The following is a 21,236-nucleotide window of genomic DNA, read 5'->3' on the forward strand; positions in this document are numbered from 1 at the left end:
AGTAGGCATTTATCTGTTGATGAAATACGTCATAACCTTACTTTCCAAACACATCTCTTCTTGGGGTAGATATGTATAAAATATACTTTTATTCAATTTTATTATTGTGCAGGATTCTTCAAAGCTACTAGCAGCGTTAGGGTTACTGCTCCTTTTTGTACGCTACCGGAGGTATGTGTCAGTTGAAAGCCTGAAGAGTGCGCTTAACAGTGCAGAGTCTGCAGTAGTCAGTTACCATGCACAGATTTCCAAGGAAGCAGATATGGAAACTGATGATACGTAAGTGAAATTTCATTCTATTAACAATGAACTTGACTCATTTGTGTCCTTGTGTATCTTCTTGGCTTTTACGTTTTTCTATCACCCACCTGAATTTGTTAGTATGATGGTGTGCTGAAAAGTAATGCTCTGAATTTTTTATGTGAAAACTCTTAAAGCTTCTTAAGTACCAGAAATCTTATTAACATTCTACATCTTGAATGAGATTTTCACTCTGGAGCGGAGTGTGCGCTGATATGAAACTTCCTGGCAGATTAAAACTGTGTGCCGGACCGAGACTCGGACTCGGGACCTTTGCCTTCCGCGGGCAAGTGCTCTACCATCTGAGCTACCCAAGCACGACTCATGCCCCGTCCTCACAGCTCTACTTCTGCCAGTGCCTCGTCTCCTACCTTCCAAACTTTACAGAAGCTCTTCTGCAAAAGTATCTTGTGGAATAAAAATAACATAATACCGAATTTTAAACAATGGAAAACCCAGGATGAAATAATGACAGTATTATGAAAAGGATAGATAGCTACTTACCATGTGGTGGAGATGCAAAGTTGCAGATAGGCACAACAAAAAGACTGTCAAACAAGGAAGCTTTTGACAATGTGTGTGTGTGTGTGTGTGTGTGTGTGTGTGTGTGTGTGTGTGTGTTTTTCTATGAATTTTTTTGCAAATCACAGTTTCTCAGAATGTTATACAAATCCTCCCACTCTGTGACACCAATGAAACAACTGTGATATGTTTTCAGTAGGAATTTAGACTATTTTTTCCTACTGAAAATTATCAAAATGTGTTATATATAAAAAAAATCAAAAATCTAAGATGTACTATGAGATTTAAATAAATAGGAAAGGCTTCCATTTGTTGGCTTACGCTGGAAACAAATAATTGACATCATAAACTGGCAGATGGCAGCACTCTCATCATTAAATGTGTTCTACACCTCAACTGTCAGTGTTGACACAGTGTCAAGAAGCTGTAAAAAGTCTGCGGATTCGTTTTGTTACATTTGTGGTGAGTTAATGGTGTCAAAGCAAAAAAGACGTATAAAATCATTCTATGCAACCAGAATGCTAAATTGAAGTAGATGATTCAGGAATTGAATCAAGTGAAGAAACTGAAGATAACGAAGAGTAGTACGAACCTGGCAATTCTCCACCCCAATCATTTACACAAACTGAACTGAATGTTTTGATATTGCTCGATTCAAGGCTTAAAGATTAGAATTTTCTTGCTTCTTGCACTTCATTTTCGTGCCTCATGTACAGAGAAAAAGTTTTATTCCATACTTTTTGGCAGAAGGAGACTTAGTATTCTGCAGTTATGTGTGTGGACTGTTTAAAACTCTGTTTGATAGCACTGATTGGAGACTATTAATTGATTCGTTGAAGCGAAGCTTTAAAGTTGCTGTGCTTCATAACAGAAACAGGTGCATGTCAACACCTATAAGGCATTCTGTACACTTAACAATACAACAATTTGTTATCTAGAAAATTGAGTACGATGGTCAGATGAGGGTGGTTTGAAAAGTTCTCGGAATCGCCACGAGAGGTCAGTGCTAGCCCGATGAGTTGTTCACGTGATATTCATTGTATTGTTGCTTGTAAACATGTGCCATGTCAGTGCTCTTGGAAGGGAGCTGTGGCGTTGATGTGGCTCTGTTGTTGTTCCCGTATAGTGATTTGCAAAGATGGAAAAAATGGAGATTCGAGTAGTGATTAATCACTTCGTAGAGAAAGATATGAAAGCAAAGGACATTCATGCCAATTTCCAGAATACACTGGGGGCTCTGCTCCTTCATATTCAACTATTGCCAAGAAGACAGATGAATTTAAATTTGGTCGGGAGAGCTTAGATGATGATCTGTGCAGTGGTGGACCAAGATGTGTCACTACTCCAGAAATCATTGCAAAAGTGCACAAAATGGTCATGGAGGATCACCGATTGAAAGTGCGTGAAATTGCTCCCTCTTGACAGATGTAATCTGAAAGGTATATCACATTTTAACTAAAAATTAGAAATGAAAACATTATCTGCAAGATGGGTGCCACGACTCTTGACGTGCACTTGCACACGTGCCATTGCCACGGCAACCTCCTTATTCACCTGACATTGCTCCACCAGACTTCCATCTTTTCCCAAAACTGAAAATTTTTCTTGGTGGATGAAGATTCACTTCAGACGAAGAATTGATAGTCGGAGTTGACAACTGTTTTGTAGGCCTGGAGGAAACTCATTTTTGAAATGGGATCAAGGCACTGGAACATCGTTGGACCAAGTGTATTAATCTACAAGGAAACTACATTGAAAAATAGAAAAAAGTTTAGGGGGTTGTAAGTACTTTTTTTCTGTTCCATTACGAGAACTTTTCAAACCACCCTCATAAGTGGATCATGTGTGTTGATCTCAAAGTAATATTGATGGATAGCAATGCATTTACACCAAGTTTCCTGTTTTCTTATATGAGTGGGATGGCAATGACAGGGAAAATCATTGAAAAAGAAAGATTGATCACAACAAGCTTCATTGGAACCTGCAATATAAAAAATGTGTTCCAGAAACCTCTCATTGAGTTGACAAAAGTTCTCCTTCCACCTCTATATATTGAATTAGGCTTGGTGAAGCAGTTTTGTGAAAACCTTACCAAAAGGTGGTAAAGGTTTTCAGTATATTTCTAAAAAATTCCCAGCCTTATCAACCGCAAAACTAACAGATGATGTCTTAAGGGTCTGGACGTTGGAAGAGAAGCCTGGGTCACCTGTAGAGACACAGTAACCAAGTGTATGTGCAACAAAAAGGATCAAAATTTCAAGTCTGTCATTGAGGCTATGCTCCATAAGTACCAAAATTTAGGCTGTTCTACAACTTTGAATATTCATTTCCATTGTTCACATTTCGACTACATTCCTGAGTATCTGGATGCTGTTTGTGAAGAGATGGGTGAGAGATTCCATCATGATATCAAAGACATTGAAAAGTGTTACCAAGGAAGATGGAATGCTACAATGATAGTGGCCTGTTGCTGGATCTTGCACAGAGATGATCCCAGAGGAGCACATGCACAGAAAGTCCTGAAATAGAGCATGGCTGGTCCAAAGAGATGTTGACGCTAGGACTAGAATCACGAGTTTCATATTTTTTTAATTGTATTTTGTTATTTCCTATTGTAAGTCACAAAATAATACTCTTTATATGAACCAAACCTGTTACACTCAGTCATTAAGCCTCATGTTTATGGTATTTTTTTGATATATACTACATTTGGCAAACTGCAATTTGTAAAACAATTCTGATGTTATGGAACAGAACTAAGGTCACTTTTAAGTTCAGTGCACCAAGATACATAGGAATCAATCATTAAAAGTTACAAAACAGAACCATCACAGGCTAGTGTTATGCTGGAGTCAAAGCCATTTTGACTTTGTTAAACCAACAAATCTGAGAAGACACTGGACTAGGTACCTGATAAGAGTAGCTGAATCAGTAGAAATAGATTGACCTTAATGGTTATAAACTTCTTTAACCTGGCATATGCCTTTCTTGGATACTAAAAATGTAGGAAAATACAGATGCTACTTACTGTAAAGAAGAGACATTAAGTTGCAGACAGGCACACTTAAAAGACACTTACTTAGAGCTTTCAGCAACAGCCTTTATCAGTAAAGAGAGACACACACCATTTGCACACACAAGCAAGCACACCTCACGCGCAAACAACTGGCAACTCCAGCATCTCAGTCCAGAATGCAACTGTCATGTAAGATGCAAGCACCAATCTGGAGGGGGTGGGGAAGGGGAAGGGATAGTAGTGTGTGGCTACAGAGAAAGATGAATGCTGTCTGGTAGAGTGTGCAGGGACTAGAATGCCAGCAGGTGTAGCATCAGGAGATAGTGGGACAGGAAGGTGGGGAAAAAGGAGCAAAAAAGGAGAATAGCGGGGAAAGATGGGCGGATGCATGGGCAGAGGGCTGCAAATAAACAAGGTGGGAGATGAGAAAGGGGAGGAGGTTGTGGAATTATTTCAGTGGGGACACAATAACCAGCCACAATAGGTCATCAAGGATTGTTGGGTTTACAGATTTTGGAGAGCATGTAGATGGATATGTGGGGTGTCAAAGGGTTGAAGAGGGAAATGTTCTGGGAAGGACCTAAGGCTTAAAGCAGGGATTGGAGGTTGTGTTGGACTTCTGGGATGGGATCATTGTGGCAGAGTTTATTGGTGGAGGAGTCAGGTAATTGGCTTGGGAGGGGGGGGGGTGGGGGGGGATTGAAAGACCCAGAAACCAGATAATTGACAGAGGCCTTCTGCCAGGCAGTCACTGCAATTCATAACAACTGTAGTGGAACCTTTTGTCTGCAGGTAGGATGATCAGTCAGGATTTGTTTTTTGTTTGTGTATGGCTGTTCTTTCTTTCACTGGAAGGTCACAGTATTCTGAGGAAGGAATCTGGGTAAGGATGGTGAGGCCAAATTGAGGGTAAGGAATTCCTGGAAGGTGACCAACAGGTGGTTAGGTGGCAGAGGGGGAGGATCACAGTTGGATGGTGGTATGAACTGGAAGAGGCAGGGTTCAATGTTGGAATTAGGATGGTTTTGGCTGGAGGGATTGGCAGCAAAGAAGTGCTTCCATTGCAGAGATCGGGAAAAGGAGAATAGGTCTTTGATAAGTCTAACATTATTAAATTTGGGTGTATGGCTAAAGGTGAGACCTTTGGACAGGACTGAAACTTCTGTGGAGCTGAGGGTTTGGATGGAAAGGTTAACAACTGTTTTACAGGAATGTTTTGGCTCTGGATTTGGTGGAGAGTTTTTGGGATGTGGCAAGTTGAAAAGGTCAGCTAGGCAGGGTTTACCAGCTATTTGGGTGGGGGGGGGGGGGGGGGGAGGAGACGAGCAGGAACACTGTGGGTACAATAGGAATTGGATAGTGGTGTCCTGAGACAGTACTAGAATGTTAGCAGGTTGAATAACTTATGGAGGTGGTGTCTGGAAGCAAGGAATTCAGTTTCAGAGATGTGATGCATGGGGCAGGGACTGCAGAATAGTAGTATCTTACAGAGGGAGCAGAGGTGGTTGTGGGATCCCTGTGCCATGGAAATGCGTTTTTGAAGTACCAGGTTTGTGGGAGCCAGGAATTGGTGGAATCTGAAAAGGTGTAAGTCATTATGAAAGGAGGGATCCAGAGAAAAGAATCCTTACTGTCAGCATGGTTGGGGGATTCCATGGTTTAGGTAGCATTTGAGAAACAGGATGTTGGACTGGGTTTTAGCCAGGGAAAGGGATACTTTTCTGAATTGATGCAGAAAGATGGATCAAAGGTCCATTGTGGCAAGAATGGTGTAAAGGAAATGGGAATGATGCAGAAATGGGCAAAATAGTTGTTGATGGTGGTGAGAGGAACTGGATAAGCGCAAAGATGGATGAAGATGTCCATATACGTAAAATACATAAAAATACGTGAAACTGCATGACACCACGCAGAAATATGCACAAATGTGTTAAAAAGGCACAGAAATGTGAGAGAAAAGGATACTGATGTATTTCAATGAAAAGTTTCTCAACAAGCAACAATACAAAAAAATTTTTTCATTGGACTTCACATAATTTAATTTTAGTGACAAGCTTACATCTCAGTGTTGGTGGAAAAAAATTTCTTTTACAGAACACTGTAAGGTGCAGGTAAATTGATAATTCTGAAAAATTATAGATATTTAAATATACCCCCTTTAGTAAGAAAAATGTGGGGTACATCAGACCAGTGAGCATATTGGGTGGTGTCATTGTTCAGTGATGTGTGACAATCAGTGTACATGGAAAATTATGTAAGATAATGAAACGATTGGCATATTTAATCTCAGAAGGGTTCTGTCTGCCGACGAAAGTTACACAAATGCAACGAAAATTATATTCATGACAATGAAATGAGGAAGATAATTGGTTTTGCAGTAATGACAATTATGTATAATGAATGAGTTAGTTGTTGTCAGAAAACATGAGTACACAACATTGACATCCAGTATCTTTGAGCTCCCACAAGAAAAAGGGTACAAGAGTGTTTATCGGACCAATGAAGTTACAAATTCACTCGTTAAAACAACACAGAATAGCAGTTGTACAAAATTCACAAGAAGTTTGAATTCTTTGACAAAAATAAATCTCTGGTTTTCTGTATGTTTTTGTTGTACAGAGTGGTTTAAAGGGTACTTAAAAATGTAATGTTTCATCGCCCCCTTGAATGCTGGAAGTTATGGCGTAAACAACCTACACTTCATGCTTTCAGTCACATCATTCAGTCATAATAACTTTCAATCTGATATACCATAACAGTTTTAACAGAAATCCTAAATCATGGGTGAGACAGAATTTGTTGGAAATTTACAGTGACAACAGTTGTTTGAAATTGATTTTGACAGGTGCTGTTATGTCATGCATGTTTGTGTTGGCACAACGTTCACATAATTTCAGCATTGGACGAGAATTTAGAAATGAATTGCTCTATATGGCTTATAAGTTCTCTCCTTCCCCATTTGGGTGTAGCTCACGGGAACAAGAGTCAGAAAAAACTCTAGCGAGGGATGTAAGTCCTCATGTCTTATCTCTCTGGGAAGTGAGGTCAACCTGGAACCAACAAGGGGCGGCAGGCATTGTCATCCCACATGACTGCTGGTGGCTAATGTCCAGTAAGAGAGCAGTATGGTGCCAAGTGCAGGAGTTGGGGGTGCTTCTCCGTGTTTTATGACTTATTTTGAAGATATGTATCTGCTGCTTGTAGAGAGCAAGGACCACGGGAAACAAACTCTAGCCTTGTAGTGATCCTCTCTGAATTTCTTGAACCCTGTTGTGAGGCTATGAACATTGGCGGGAGAACTTTCAGGTGTTATAAAGATGTGTGATGTCATATCACAGGACTGAAATGAATACTTCTTGGTAGTAGAAGAGGGTTGCATTTTGTCATTTGAGGCTGAAGAAGGTGCGCTATTTTTGTGGAATTCTCTGTCAGATGGAGTCCTTGTGATTGGATAGCAGTTTTGTGATTGGCAACTGGTACCTTTGTGGTGAAGGGGGAGAGGCAGGGCGTGAGTGAATGCTGCAAGGGAAGCAGATCGGGGTAGGACACAAGAGTGCACATATTGAATTCAGACTGGAATGCCTTGGTGTGCTAATTGACTTGGCGTAGCGGTGCAGTAGTTGCAGCCACATCTTAGAGACCCACAAAGGTGCTAATGACTCTTCACAAAGGGGCAAGCACATCTGCAATGCGTGGCTCAGCACAGCACAGTCGTACTTATGGTAAGCATAAGTCACAGCATCAGCAGAATAGTTCAATTTGATTTCCCACTTGTGGAATGTAGGACAATCATCTGTCTCATCTCCTTTTCCACTGGTAATGAATGTGTGGACTTCTGAGCTTTAGTCACTGACTTCCAGTCACTGTTCCAATCAGGAATTACAAGATTACGTAGTTGTCAGTTATCGTTGAACTTTGGAAGAGAGTAAATTATTAAGAGGAAAAGATTTAATTTAACTGATGTGAGAGTGGTGCTGCTTTCCATTTAATCTTCATGCAAATTAGGATGGATATAATTGTCATAGGTTTTTGATTACTTATCTTATATTTTGATCCTATAAAGGTGTTTATGAAAAAGCATTAGTACTGAATTTAAGCTGTGTTTCTGTTTGACCCCTTCACTTATGTTAAGTTGTAGACTTTTAGTATATATCCACAAAGAATTTAGCAACCAGCTCAAAATCATAACCAACAAACTACTGCAGTCACATAATGTTAGAATGAAATTTTGTGCCAATTCTCCTCTTCAACAGAGTCTAAGGCCATAATTTTCACGTTATCCATTTAACTTTGGGCTCAAAAATTTAGAGGTTAGTTCTTAAAAAGGTTGCCTACACACAGTTTGGGAGGGTTAAGGGAAATTCTACACTGTGCGGGGTTTTTCAGAAACTGGTGGTGTACGTATAAACACACAATTATGTGATAGATGAAAAGTTACATAGTGAAATTCTGTGAATGAGTTTATGCTTTTTGTTGTTTATAAAATCATTCTTAAGTTTTCACACATTTTAACAAATGTCTTTGTGAAATTTAATGAAATATGTTTCACATTCCAGGTCTTGGGTAGGACCCCTCTAAAAGCTTTTAAAAAGCCACAGGATGGGGTGACATTTTCTCTAGAGAGGAGATTTGAAATTGACAAAGCCATAGATTTTCCTCTAATAGCACTGCCATCAAAATAGGTACTGCGCCCACCATTTCAGATTAATATTTGGTGTGCGGGCTAACTTGCCCTACGTCATCATGAAAGACTCTATGACAGATCATGCATTGTGGCTTTCCTTGCTATAAGTTTGTGATGCAGGTCAGTGACTTGGGTAGTTGCACTCAGGAAGGCCTTACATTAATAGACACTTTATGTGCCCTAATTGGTCTCAGATACATACAACTTTATAATATGGCAACTATAGCCATTGAAATTCGTGTGAAATTGAACTTGAATAAACTGCAAAGAGTTATGATTTACTGACGAATGGTTTCGCTGTGTTAAAACAGCATCTTCAGATTGCTAGTTGTGTCACATTAATAAAGGAGACACCCCCAACCTGTCACATAATCAAACCCCATGAATAGAGGAAGTTTCAGCAAATAATAAATAGCAGAGCATTGGTGCGAATAGTGCTGGGGATGAGACATCTGCTGTAACCTCGCGATAACCAACTACAGGTGCCTCATCCTCTGTCCTATTCGCTGCAGCTGTATACAGCTGACCACCTCCAATGCTTTACCCTTGTGATGATCAAATACAGGTGCCTCATCTGCTGCTCTCTTCACCCCAATGATCTGCCACTTATTATTTGTTGATTAATTCCCCTCTTCATAGAGTTTGAATACGTGACAATGAACATTGGGGGCGTCTCCACATCTTTATCTATGTGACATTGCTAACAACCTGTAGACGCTGCTTTAACCCAGCGAAACAGATTGTTAATAAATCATCACATAACAGCTGTTTGCAGTTTACTGAATTTCAGTTTACCCTGATCTCAGATAGTTCCACCTGAAGTACTTGGTTCTAGTGAGACTTCTGTACTAACAGACTGTACCACTGCAAGAACATCTGTCTCAAATTTTCCGGCAATCAGAGAATCCTTTTCATTTATCCATCTGTTAAATTCTTCTGGAAACTTCGTTCCTTGTGCAGCCAGGGTTTCATTAATTTTGCATTGCAGTTTAGTGGCCAAATCATTAAATTGCTCAGTCAGCTGTTTGACATTAGTTTCTAACAGAACTTGAGCCGTTTTTAATACACTGATGTCATCTGTTAGCTTTTTAACCATTTCCAGTATTTCTTTGTTTGCTTGTTTTAAATTGGATATCTCCATCTTAATCTGTGACATTTGTTCTGTAGCAACAAGACCAAGAGCAGTGTTAATTTGACTGGCCACCTCCCATCCTACTCAGTCAAAATTAGCGTTCGTCATAATGGGTAATTTGTCAAACATCTCTGTAAATGGATCAGTAGTTTTACTAGCTAGCTGAACTTCCTCATCAGATTGAAATTGTGCATCCAATTCGTGTTCAGAGGTGGCGGAATTCACAGCCTGCATAGTTGGATCATTAACACTACCGCCATCAGCCTTAGGTTCAGTGTCTACATCATTCATGGTATACATCTTCAATAACACCCCAAATTGAGTCATACCACACAACAAGAATGGCTATTATTAAGTCAACTAAATTACTTGCAGCAGAGTTAACTTAATACGCAAAATGGCAAGATGGATGTCACTATATAAAACAACTGAACAGCATCTTCAGTCTGTTTTTAAAATGGTGAAATTTTCAGTTTGAAATCTTTTGCAAATTAAAACTTGTAATGACCAAATATGGATCATGAACCATTTATTGCAATGTTCGAAAAATCATAACATGCAAATAGAAGCGAAAAAATCGTGAGATGCAAATGCCAGCAATAGAATTATGTTATCTTTATTTCTATTTATCGTTGTTCTTGATATATGTCATCTAAATATTAATGTGGATTTTCCATTGTTTCATCTAAATATTCATTTGTTATTCCTCTCCAATGTTGGTCATTGAACGTGCAACAGAGAAACCACACAATTTTTATTAAAGGTAACAATTTTTTTTTTTTTCGTTTTTTCTTTTCTTCTTCTTCTTCTTCTTCTTCTTTTTTTTTTTTTTTTTGGGGGGGGGGGGGGGGGCAAAGGTACGAGATGTATTGAGATATTTCAGTGAGAAGTATCTTAGTAAGTGACAATACATAAAGTATAGTGAATAAAAATATTACTTCGTATAAGTTAATTATCGCAGAAAGAAAGTACATCCCAATGATGGTGGGAAAAAATCCTTTTATGAAAGGGCCATGAGGTGCAAATTAGGTTGATAATTCTGAAAAATGGAAATTATAGACGTTTAAATTACCACCATCAGTAAGAAAAATACGGATGCACATCAGGCCAATGAACATGTTGGGTTGCATCATTGTATGATGACATGTGACTGATCAGTTGATAACAATCTTACACTGAAGATTATGGAAGATAAAGAAAATGATAGGCATATTAATCTTGGAAGGGGAAGGGTTCTGTGTTGATTAATGAAGAGCTAACCACAGAAACAAAAAGTGTTGTGTCGTTTTATCATTGAACAGTCCACTTCTGATTTCACACCAAGGGCCTGTGAATATCATACGAATACAATGAAAATTCTATTCATGACAGTGGAAACAAGGAAAGTAATTGGTTGTACAGCAATTACACAGAATTAATTATAAGGAATAGAGTAATTATTGCCACCAAACTGGAGTGCATAAGACTTACAATCAATCTCTTCAAGCCCCACAAGAAAAACGGTACAGGAACATTTGTCAGACAAGTGAAGTTACACGTTTGCTTGTTAAAAACACGTAGATTAGCAGTTCTACAAAATTCTCAAGAAGTTTGACATCTTTGATAAAACTAAATCTCTGGTTTTTAAAATATTTTTCTTATACAGAGTGGTTTAAAGAGTACTGAAAAAATACGTTGTTCCAAAGCACAACCCATTTCAGCTAAAAGACAACATTGCCTTTTAGTTCATCTAACATGTTATTTCAATTTATTTCAGTGATCATTAACTGGATTTCAAACTTATTAATGATCAAAACTATGACAATCTCTTTTTCTTCCCAGGGTGAAAAAACTCTGCAGACAGTGTTCTCTTCTACCAAATGATCTTAGTATTTATATTGTATTGCATATTTTAAAAATTACAGGGTTTTGGAAAAGATGATGGATGTCCTAAAGGAAGCTCGTACTGAGCTGACAAATCCACAAAAGGAAGCTGAACAGGATGCTGAGCCAACAGATCTCCAAATGGAAGAAGAACAGGATGTTGAACAGCCAGAGAGAGTAAAACAAAAAAAGAGGGCAAGACCAGACACTCCAGTCCATAAAAACAACAATCAAAGTCCTGTAGATGTAAATAAAACCAGCAGTAGGAGAAGAAAATTGAGGACTGGTAAAAGACGGTGAGAACTGTTAGTCCTCATAATATTCTTTTGGAAACATTCTGAAGTATACATTCTTCGAAGGCAATCATTGTATCTTTTGAATTTTTAAGAAAATGATTTTAAAGTAATACAGTGTAAGTTTCTACTTTACAATTATCATTATGGGGTTTGGGAGAGAAATACTCTTCACAACCTACTCATTACCAATGGTGGTCATTCCACAATTGTGAATGACCAACAAACATTTATTTAGTTTGTTGTGAGGTTGTATCTTTGAGTCATCCAAACATGTTAAGTTTGTTTCATTTTCATAGAAGGCTATTAGTGTTTACATAACTATAAGTGTTTACATAACTATCCATTTACAAATTTGGTGCTACATTGCAAAACTCCCACCTTGGTGGTAAACACTTGTTTTACATAGAGCGAGAGTGAAGAGGGGGACTACTATATTCATAGCCATTTATTCCAATAGGAGGAACAACCCAGGGATCCAGCTAATGGTGTGACATGTGTTGCTTCAGATTTTGTTTGACTGTTGTCATGATGCAGAAACATATTACACACTTTTCTTTACATAGGTGTCAGAGCCGTTACCAATTCCTTACACCAAAAAGCCTAAGAAATTACTTGGTTAGATGGTTGTTGGGAGTAACTAAATCTATGTAAATAATTGATAATGATGGCTGTCCCTTGCCACATTTTATGTCCATGTGAAGGCTAATCTTAGGAACTACTTTAGAGATTTTTACAGATTACTAATACGTAAATATTCATGAGGAAGGCTGCAGTATATAATTTATAAATATTTTTTTGGAAATTGGCTGAAGTATGATGAATTAATGCCATCACTGTGTTTCGTGTCTGTATATAAAGGCAAATCTCAGAAACAACTGCAGGGATTTTGATAGGATTTTCACTGATAGATAGACTGATTGATGAGAAAATTTGATGTGTGTATTATATTACCGATACGCCAGCCAAGTCCTCAGATTGTAGATACTTGGTGCTGCCTAGGTGAACTGGGACCAGTTGCTAGTTTGTAACTATTTCAGTGATCATGAACCAAAAGTGACACTTTTCTTATGTATAAACTGTCTAAATATTGTGGTCCCTTCTAGAAAAGAGCTTTGTTTTTATGCTGTCTTTCATATTTTTAAAATTTCAGTGGTTTGAAGAAGTTGGTGGACGTTGTAAAGCTGACTAACAGTGAGGTTACAAATCCACAAAAGAAATCTAAAACAAGAAACATAGAAAGGGAAGATGAACAAGAAGTTGAGCCACTAGATAATGCTAAACAAAGTGAATGTGAAACATCAGCTTCATCAGTCAATAAAACACCAGAAGATGCAAATGAAACTAGCAGTAGTGGCAGAAAATTGAGTGCTCGTAAAAGACGGTGAGAATTGTTGGTCGCTATATTATTCATTTTGAAGCATTCTGTACCTTGAATCCTTTGAAGGAACTCATTGCTCATTTTGAATGGTCATAAAATGAGTTGTAAGTATGTATATGTATGGTTCTACTCAATAAATACTATTGGGTTTGGGATCAAAACCTACTCATAATCATCAGCACTGGTTGGATTCCAAATTTGAGGTCTATCAGTCAGTTCTGTTTGTTATATGGCGTGATATTAGATTCATATTGTAGTTGTATCTTTAAATCAACTTGATGCCCTGTTTTCATACAAATCAGCAGTAGAGTATACATTGGCTTACATTCATGGTTTTCTTTGTCAGGCTGCAAAACTTGTATCATGATTTAAAGCCATTTCTTTCATGTGCTCAAAGAAAGATGACACTATTCTTACAGTCATCTTTTCTGGCAGGAGGAGGAACTTAAGCTATTCCTTTGGTTCTCATTTTGTTTGTTATCTTTCCTTTTTTGTGACACAAACGATGGCTTACACAGTTTCCTTTACATTGGGTTCAAAGCCATTGCGACGCTGATAAACTGAGAACTCTAAGAAGACATAATTTGAAAAGGCGGTTGATGGGAGTAGGTAAATTGTAATAGACTGTTCTTGATGCCTACTGGCTTCTTTGGATACCATCAACTACATCTACCTGACAGCATTGTGTTTAGTGCATGTTAAGTGTGAATAAATAAGAGACTTCCAAACTATTTCAGTGATCATAAACTAAGTGTATCTCTTATTCATTCTTAGGTGTAAAACACTAAAGCATTCGCTCTCTTCTAGCAAAACAGCCTAGTAATTGTGTTACTTTGTGTGTTTTCAAAATTGCAGTGTTTTTGAGAAGACAATGGAAGTTACGAAGTATACTCACAAGGAGATGACAAATGCACGAAAGCAAGTTGAGCAGGATGCTGAGCCAACCAGTATACGAATGGAAGAGGAAGAAGAAGTTGAGCCTACAAATAGTACAAAACAAAAAGAATTTGAAACACCAGAGCCACCAGTCAATATTAACATTAATCAAAGTCCTGAAGATGAAAATAAAACCGGCAGTGTTGGAAGAAAATTGAAAAACAGAAAAAGACGGTGAGAAATGTCAGTCTCCATAGTATTCATTTGAAAGTGTTCTGTAGTTCACATCCTTTTAAGGCACTCGTTGCTTATTTTGAATTTTCTGAAAATGAATTCAAATTAATACGGTGTGAGTTTCTGCTGTATATTAAATGTTTTAAACTTTGGGAGAAAAATACTCATCACAACCTATTCATTATTAGTGGTGATAATTGCACTACTTGTTTGGGGGTGGACGTGGGGGGAGGACTATGACTTACATAACCATCTTTTCTGATAGGAGAAGCAACCTAATGGTCTTGCCAAAGATGATGTAACAGATGTGTTGCTTCACATTTTGTTTGATTATTGTACTTTTTTAATGATACAAAACACACACTTGAACTGTGGTTGCATCAGATACCAGTAGAGTTCGGGCTTGAACTACCTCTTTTAAAAAACTGGAAATCTATACAAGCAACTTCGCAGTATCCAGTACTGGATGCTTTCCTTTCTTATTTTGAAATGAGTGAAATGACTAATCCTGACCTACAAGGAGTTTGATTACAACACTCACAGTGCCAGAGGGGATTGGTGTTCCTATCACTTTCTCCTCTGGTGGTCATAATCCTTTTTTGTTTACGATAGCAACTGACTGTCAGTTCATAGTGCCCACATTCTGCATTACAGCAACAAGAAAACACAACATGTCAACATGTTTTGAGCTTGCCGAAAGTCTTCCCTTAATGTGTGAGTAGAACTATATTTGGTTGTACTTCTACATGAAGTACTTTGATGGTTATATATGTAGCATTGTAAAGTATGGGTCAGACAAATGTGAATGGCCACAAAAGGTTGAAATCAATAATCTGCTGATTTTGTGATTATGGAATTGGGGTGAAAAGAAAAATAAATTGGAGAAGCAGTCTGTTCAGTGGTGGGAAAATGCTACTGCTTCTCAACACAAGCAATCATTTGTTGGAAGCTTAAATACAGCAAAAAGAAGAAAGCAAGGAAAGGCCATTCTGAAAAAATAGTGTTGAAGCTTTTGCAAAAGCAAACAATCCAGACAAAAGACTCCCCCATCACTCCCTTTTGTTTTCCTAGACAGTCAGTTTCAGCACACTAATGCTTTGTCTTCAGGCACATAGCATGACAACCTTTTAAATTTGTATTTCTAATCTTCTAGCAAAAATAGAGCTATAGTTTCAGGTGCATACACATAACTATATTGCAATCCCCTGCCACATTTTTCTGTATGTTATGTGAAAACTAATTTCAGGAACTACTGTAGGGATTTTGGAACAGCTTTCACTAGTAGATAAACTGTCACATGGTAGTCTCTGGTATGTAATTCATAAATATTTCTACGGTCGCAGGTTCGAATCCTGCCTGGGGCATGGATGTGTGTGATGTCCTTAGGTTAGTTAGGTTTAAGTAGTTCTAAGTTCTAGGGGACTGATGACCTCAGATGTTAAGTCCCATAGCGCTCAGAGCCATTTTTTAGCCATAAATATTTCGTGCAGGTTGGCTAATTAGGATGAATTAAAGCCAACATTGTGTGTTTTTGTCTGTACATAAAGACAAAGCTCAAGAGCAACAGTAAGTATTTTAATAGGATTTTTCACTAATAGGTAAACTGATTGATGAGTGAAAGGTTCAATGTAAGTTATGAGGTTTGGGAGCAAAATTCTTCAATACAATAAGTCAGTATAGTCAGTAATTGTTAAATTCCAAATTTTTTACTGCCAATAAGTATTTGTTATCTAATATGCTTATGATATTCATATTGTAATGCTATCTGTGACACAACTTTCAATGTTCTGTTTTCATACAATTCACTAAAAGCGTTTGAAATACATCAGCTTCAATTTAAAATTTTCTTTTGTTGTTTGCAAAAATATAACCCCGATGTCATTAAAGTTTTTTCCCACAGAGAGAGAGGGTTGGGAACGGGGACACTACTATCATTGACATCTACTCTTTCAGAATGAGCAGCTCGAGAGTTCTGCTGATGGCATAACAGTTCTGTTGGTTCACATTTTGTTTGTTACCTTCTTTTTGTAACATTAAACATGGTTGACACAGATTTCTTTGCACTGGATTCATAGCTATTGTGACATTGTTGAACCAAGATGTTTGAGAAGACACTTGACTAGGTGGTTTATGGGATTAGATGAAACAGACTAACATTGATGGCTGTTTACTTCTTTGGCACTACAAATTTCAGCTATGAGGCAATATTGTGCTTAGCGCATCTTATATGTTAATAAATAAGGGAATTTCGAACTCTTTCAGTGATTGTTACCTAAGTGTCACATCCTCTTTCGTATTTGCAAGCACACATAACGCTGTATTCTCCTCTAGCAAAACAATGTTGTATTTATGTTATCTTTTGTACTTTTAAAATACAGAGTTTTTGAGGAGACATTGGAAGTTCTGAAGGAAAAGGAGATGACAAATGCACAAAAGGAAGTTGAGCAGGCTGCTGAACCAACAAATATACAAATGGAAGAGGAAGAAGTTGAGTCTCCAGATGAATGTGAAACACCAAAGGCTCCAGCCAATAAAACACCTGGAGATGTACATAGAACCAGCAGTAATGAAAGAAAATCGAGTACTCGTAAAAGACGGTGAGAAATATTGGTTGCCATATTATTCGTCAAGAAGCATTCTGTAGTTTACATCTTTGTAAGGCACTCATTGCATACTTTGAATTTTCAGAAAATAAATTCAAGGTGACGTAGTGTAAGTCTCTGCTTGATAATAAAGGTTATGAGGTTTGAGTTCAAAATACTCATTATCAGGCTGGAACATAAAACATTTTCATTCAACTTGTGCTAGAACACAGACGTTCACAGCTTTGGACCCCAGCCTTATAGCCATGAATGAAATAACAGCAGTATTTTGCTACAACATTCATAGAGCTGTGATGCTATGGAATGCCACATAGAGGCCTTGCTGACAGCTGCAGAAGCTGGCTGCTGGCAGCACCGCTGGCTGTGACATCCATGCCTAGTGATGCTGACTGTATAAAACCCCCATCCTCTCTGGGCGGTAGACTAATTAAAAAATTACCGTGTTGCTAATATTTTGATGTTAGTTTGGGATAAGGCATCAAATCCGAAGTGAAAGTATTACTTGGAAGAAGTCGTCTGCTGTCATAACTTGATCGTTATTGTGCAGTTTACTTTGCACCACAACGATTGAGAGAAATAAAAAAAATGTGTAAAATAATTTGAAACTAGCTAGTGAAATTTAGATCTGAAATAATGAATTAATTTTGACTCTGTTTGGAAATTAGTGTAAATGAATGATCAGCAGCCCACTTGGTGTGAGTGAAATCAGTTAGAACTCTTGACTTTGAAAATAAATCACGTTACTATCGTAGCAAGTTGGCAGGCGTGAACATTTGCAGAGGCACTGACTTGCACTTATTATCAAAACACAGTGGTCACTCAGAAAATTTTAGTCATGGACAAAATCACTTCACGGTATTAATTACTAGTTTACACTATCAGTTACATAGCAACTGAACTGCATTTTTCACTGTGATGCTACTGCTATTAAGCTGTTTTGCAAAAGGAAGACTTTTCGAAAAGAATAGTTTTAGTATTTAAATTGACTGTTGTACAATAGTAACTGGCTTGTTAATGCAGTTACAGTGTTGGCTACATTGATGTATTGTTACATAAATTACTTCTTGTACAAAATTGTCTGAACATGAAGTATTGTTAAATATATTGTTTTGCCTAATTACTTGGCAATAATCAGCACTTGATTAGCAAGTACAAAAAACTAACTTTTTGTTACATAAATTAATAAATTAGTTCACACAATTTTGTGTTAGAACATGAAATATTGTTAACTGTACTCCTTTGTCAAATTACAATGAAGTGCCAAAGAAACTGGTATAGGCTTGAGTATTAAAATATAGAGAAATGTAAACAGACAGAATACGGTGCTGTGCTCAGCAGCGACTATATAAGACAAGTGTCTGGCGCAGTTGATAGATGAGTTACTGCTGCTACATTGCAGGTTATCAAGATTTAAGTGAGTTTGAACATGGTGTTCTAGCTGACGATGGGACACAGCAGTATCAGTGTAGTGATGAAGTGGGGATTTTCCCACACGACCATTTCTCGGGTGTACCATGAATATCAGGAATCCGGTAAAACATCAAATCAACGACATCGCTGCAACCGGAAAAAGGTCCTGGAAGAACGGGACCACCGATGACTGAAGAGAATCGTTCAGTGTGACAGAAGTGCAATCCTTCCACAGATTTCAATGATTGATCTCCAACAAGTGTCGGCGTGTGAACCATTCAACAAAACATCATCAGTATAGGATTTCGGAACTGAAGGACCACTTGTGTACCCTTGATGACTGCATGACAAAAAGCTTTATGCCTCACCTGGGCCGGTCAGTACCGACATTGGACTGTTGATGACTTGAAACATGTTGCCTGGTCGGACGAGTCTTGTTTCAGATTGTATTGAGCAGATGGACTTGTGTGGGTATGGAGAGAGCTTCATGAATCCGTGGACCCTGCATGTCAGCAGGGGACTGTTCAAGCTGGTGGAGGCTCTGTAATGGTGTGGGGTGTGTGCAGTTGAAGTGATATGGGACCCTTGATAGGTCTAGATACAACTGTCACAGGTGACACATACGAAAGCATCCTGTCTGTTCACCTGCATCCATTCATGTCCATTCTGCATTCTGATGGTCTTGGGCAATTCCAGCAGGATAGAATTGCTACAAAGTCACTCCAGGAACACTCCTCTGAGTTTAAACATTTCCGCTGGCCACTAAACTCTTCAGACATGAACATTATTGAGCATATCTGGGATGCCTCACAATGTGCTGTTCAGAAGAGATCCCACCCCCTCATACTCTTATGGATTTATGGAGAGACTTACATGATTTGTGGTGTTAATTCCCTCCAGCACTACTTCAAATATTAGTCGAGTCCATGCCATGTTGTGCTGCAGCACTTCTGTGTGCTCGCGGGGTCCTTATACGATATTAGGCATGTGTACCAGTTTGTTTGGATCTTCAGTGTATTTGTCAGTAATGAGCACTTAACTAAAAAGTCAAAGAAACTAACTTTTTGTTACATAAATTACTTCTCACAGCGGTGCGGTGAGTGTGGCGAGGTCCATTGTACTGTGCTAATCTATACAAGCAACTTTGCAGTAGCCAGTACTGGGTGCTTTCCTTTCTTAATTTCAAATGAGTGAAAAGACTAATCCTGGCCCTCAAGGAGTTTGAACACAACACGCACAGTGCCTGAGGGGGTTGATGATCCCTATTACTTTCTCCTCGGCTGGTCATAATTCTCGTTTATTTACCATAGCAACTGACTGCCAATTTGTAGTGTCCTCATTCTGCATTATAACGACAAGAAAACACAACCTGTCAACATCTTTTGACCTTGTCAAAAGTCCTTCCTTAATGTGCGAATAGAACTATCTTTGGTTCTACTTCTACACAAAGTACTCTGGTGGCTATATTCTTAGTGTTGTAAAGTATGGGTTGGACAAATGTGAATGGCCACAAAAGGTTGAAATCAATAATCTGCTGATTTTGTAATTATCGAATTGGGGTGAAAAGAAAAATAATGTTAACAAACACCTTAAATTGGAGAAGCATTCTGTTCAGTGGTGGGAAAATGCTACTGCTTCTCAACATAAGCAATCATTTGTTGGAAGCTTAAATACAATGAAAAGAAGAAAGCAAGGAAAGGTCATTCTGAAAAAATAGAGTTGAAGCTTTTGCAAAAGCAAACAATCCATACAAAAAGCTCTCCCATCACTCCTTTTTGTTTTCTCAGTCAGTCAGTTTCAGCACACTAAGGCTTTGTCTTCAGGCACATAGCATGACAACCTTTTAAATTTGTATTTCTAATCTTCTAGCAAAAATAGAGCTACAATTTCATGTGCGTACACATAACTAAATTAAAAACCACTGCCACATTTTTCTGTCTGTTATTCGAAATCTAATTTCAAGTACTGTTGTAGGGAATTTAGTACAGTTTCCACTAACAGATAAACTGTCACGAGGCAGTATCTGGTGTGTAATTCCTAAATATTTTGTGCAGCTGGCTAATTAGGATGAATTAAAGCCAACATTATGTGTTTTTGTCTGTATGTAAAGACAAAGCTCAAGAGCAACAGTAAGAATTTTAATAGAATTTTCCCTAAACTGATTGATGAGGAAAGTTTGTGTGTGTATTCTATTACTGATATGTCAGCCAAGTCCTCTGGCTGTAGGTACTTAGTGCTATCTGTGCGATACCGGGACATATTGCTAGTTTCCAGCTATTCAGTGATCATTAACCAAAAGTGACACTTATTCTATTTTAGATGTAAGCTCGCTATATACTGTGGTCTTCTGGAAAAACCACTTAATTTGTATGTTATCTTGCATATATTTACAATTCCAGTGTTCTGAAGAAGACAGTGGAAGTCATAAAGCAAACGAACACTGAGACTACAGATCCTCGAAAAAAGGAAGCCAAGCCAGGAAATAGGCAGGTGGAGGACAAAGTACAAGTTGAACCGCAAGATAGTTTGAAACAAAAGGAATGTGAAATATCAGATCCGCCAGTCAGTAAAACTCCTGATGATACAAATGAAACTAGCAGTAGTAGAAGAAAATCGAGCTCTCGTAAAAGACGGTGAGAATTGTTGGTTTCCATATTATTCATTTCAACCCTTTCTGTAAATTACATCCTTTGAAGGAACTCATTGCTCATTTTGAATTTTCAGGACATGGACTGTACATACTTCAATGTAAGTGGTGAGGTTTGGAAGCAAAATTCTTCAAAAAATAAGTCACTGTAGTCCCTGAAACTTCCTGGCAGATTAAAACTGTGTGCCGGACCGAGACTCGAACTCGGGACCTTTGACTTTTGCAGGCAAGTGCTCTACCATCTGAGCTACCCAAGTACGACTCTCACCCCATCC

General features: G+C 38.2%; 1 protein-coding gene across 2 annotated transcripts in view; it reads left to right on the top strand.

Moving 5' to 3' along the window:
- LOC124795250 (condensin-2 complex subunit G2-like) overlaps positions 1 to 21,236 on the top strand; it is a 296,139-nt gene that overhangs the window by 244,434 nt on the left and 30,469 nt on the right. The window contains exons 21-26 of one of the 2 annotated variants that reach the window (XM_047259187.1): positions 113 to 279; positions 11,559 to 11,813; positions 12,964 to 13,194; positions 14,047 to 14,301; positions 16,680 to 16,898; positions 20,714 to 20,947. In XM_047259187.1, coding sequence (XP_047115143.1) covers positions 113 to 279; positions 11,559 to 11,813; positions 12,964 to 13,194; positions 14,047 to 14,301; positions 16,680 to 16,898; positions 20,714 to 20,947 — 1,361 coding nt within the window. The remainder of the gene's footprint in view (positions 1 to 112; positions 280 to 11,558; positions 11,814 to 12,963; positions 13,195 to 14,046; positions 14,302 to 16,679; positions 16,899 to 20,713; positions 20,948 to 21,236) is intronic. The other variant, XM_047259188.1, reaches the window with a different exon arrangement.

The sequence above is a fragment of the Schistocerca piceifrons genome, chromosome 4 (genome assembly GCF_021461385.2).
Source record: "Schistocerca piceifrons isolate TAMUIC-IGC-003096 chromosome 4, iqSchPice1.1, whole genome shotgun sequence".
In the NCBI taxonomy this organism is placed as follows: domain Eukaryota; kingdom Metazoa; phylum Arthropoda; class Insecta; order Orthoptera; family Acrididae; genus Schistocerca; species Schistocerca piceifrons.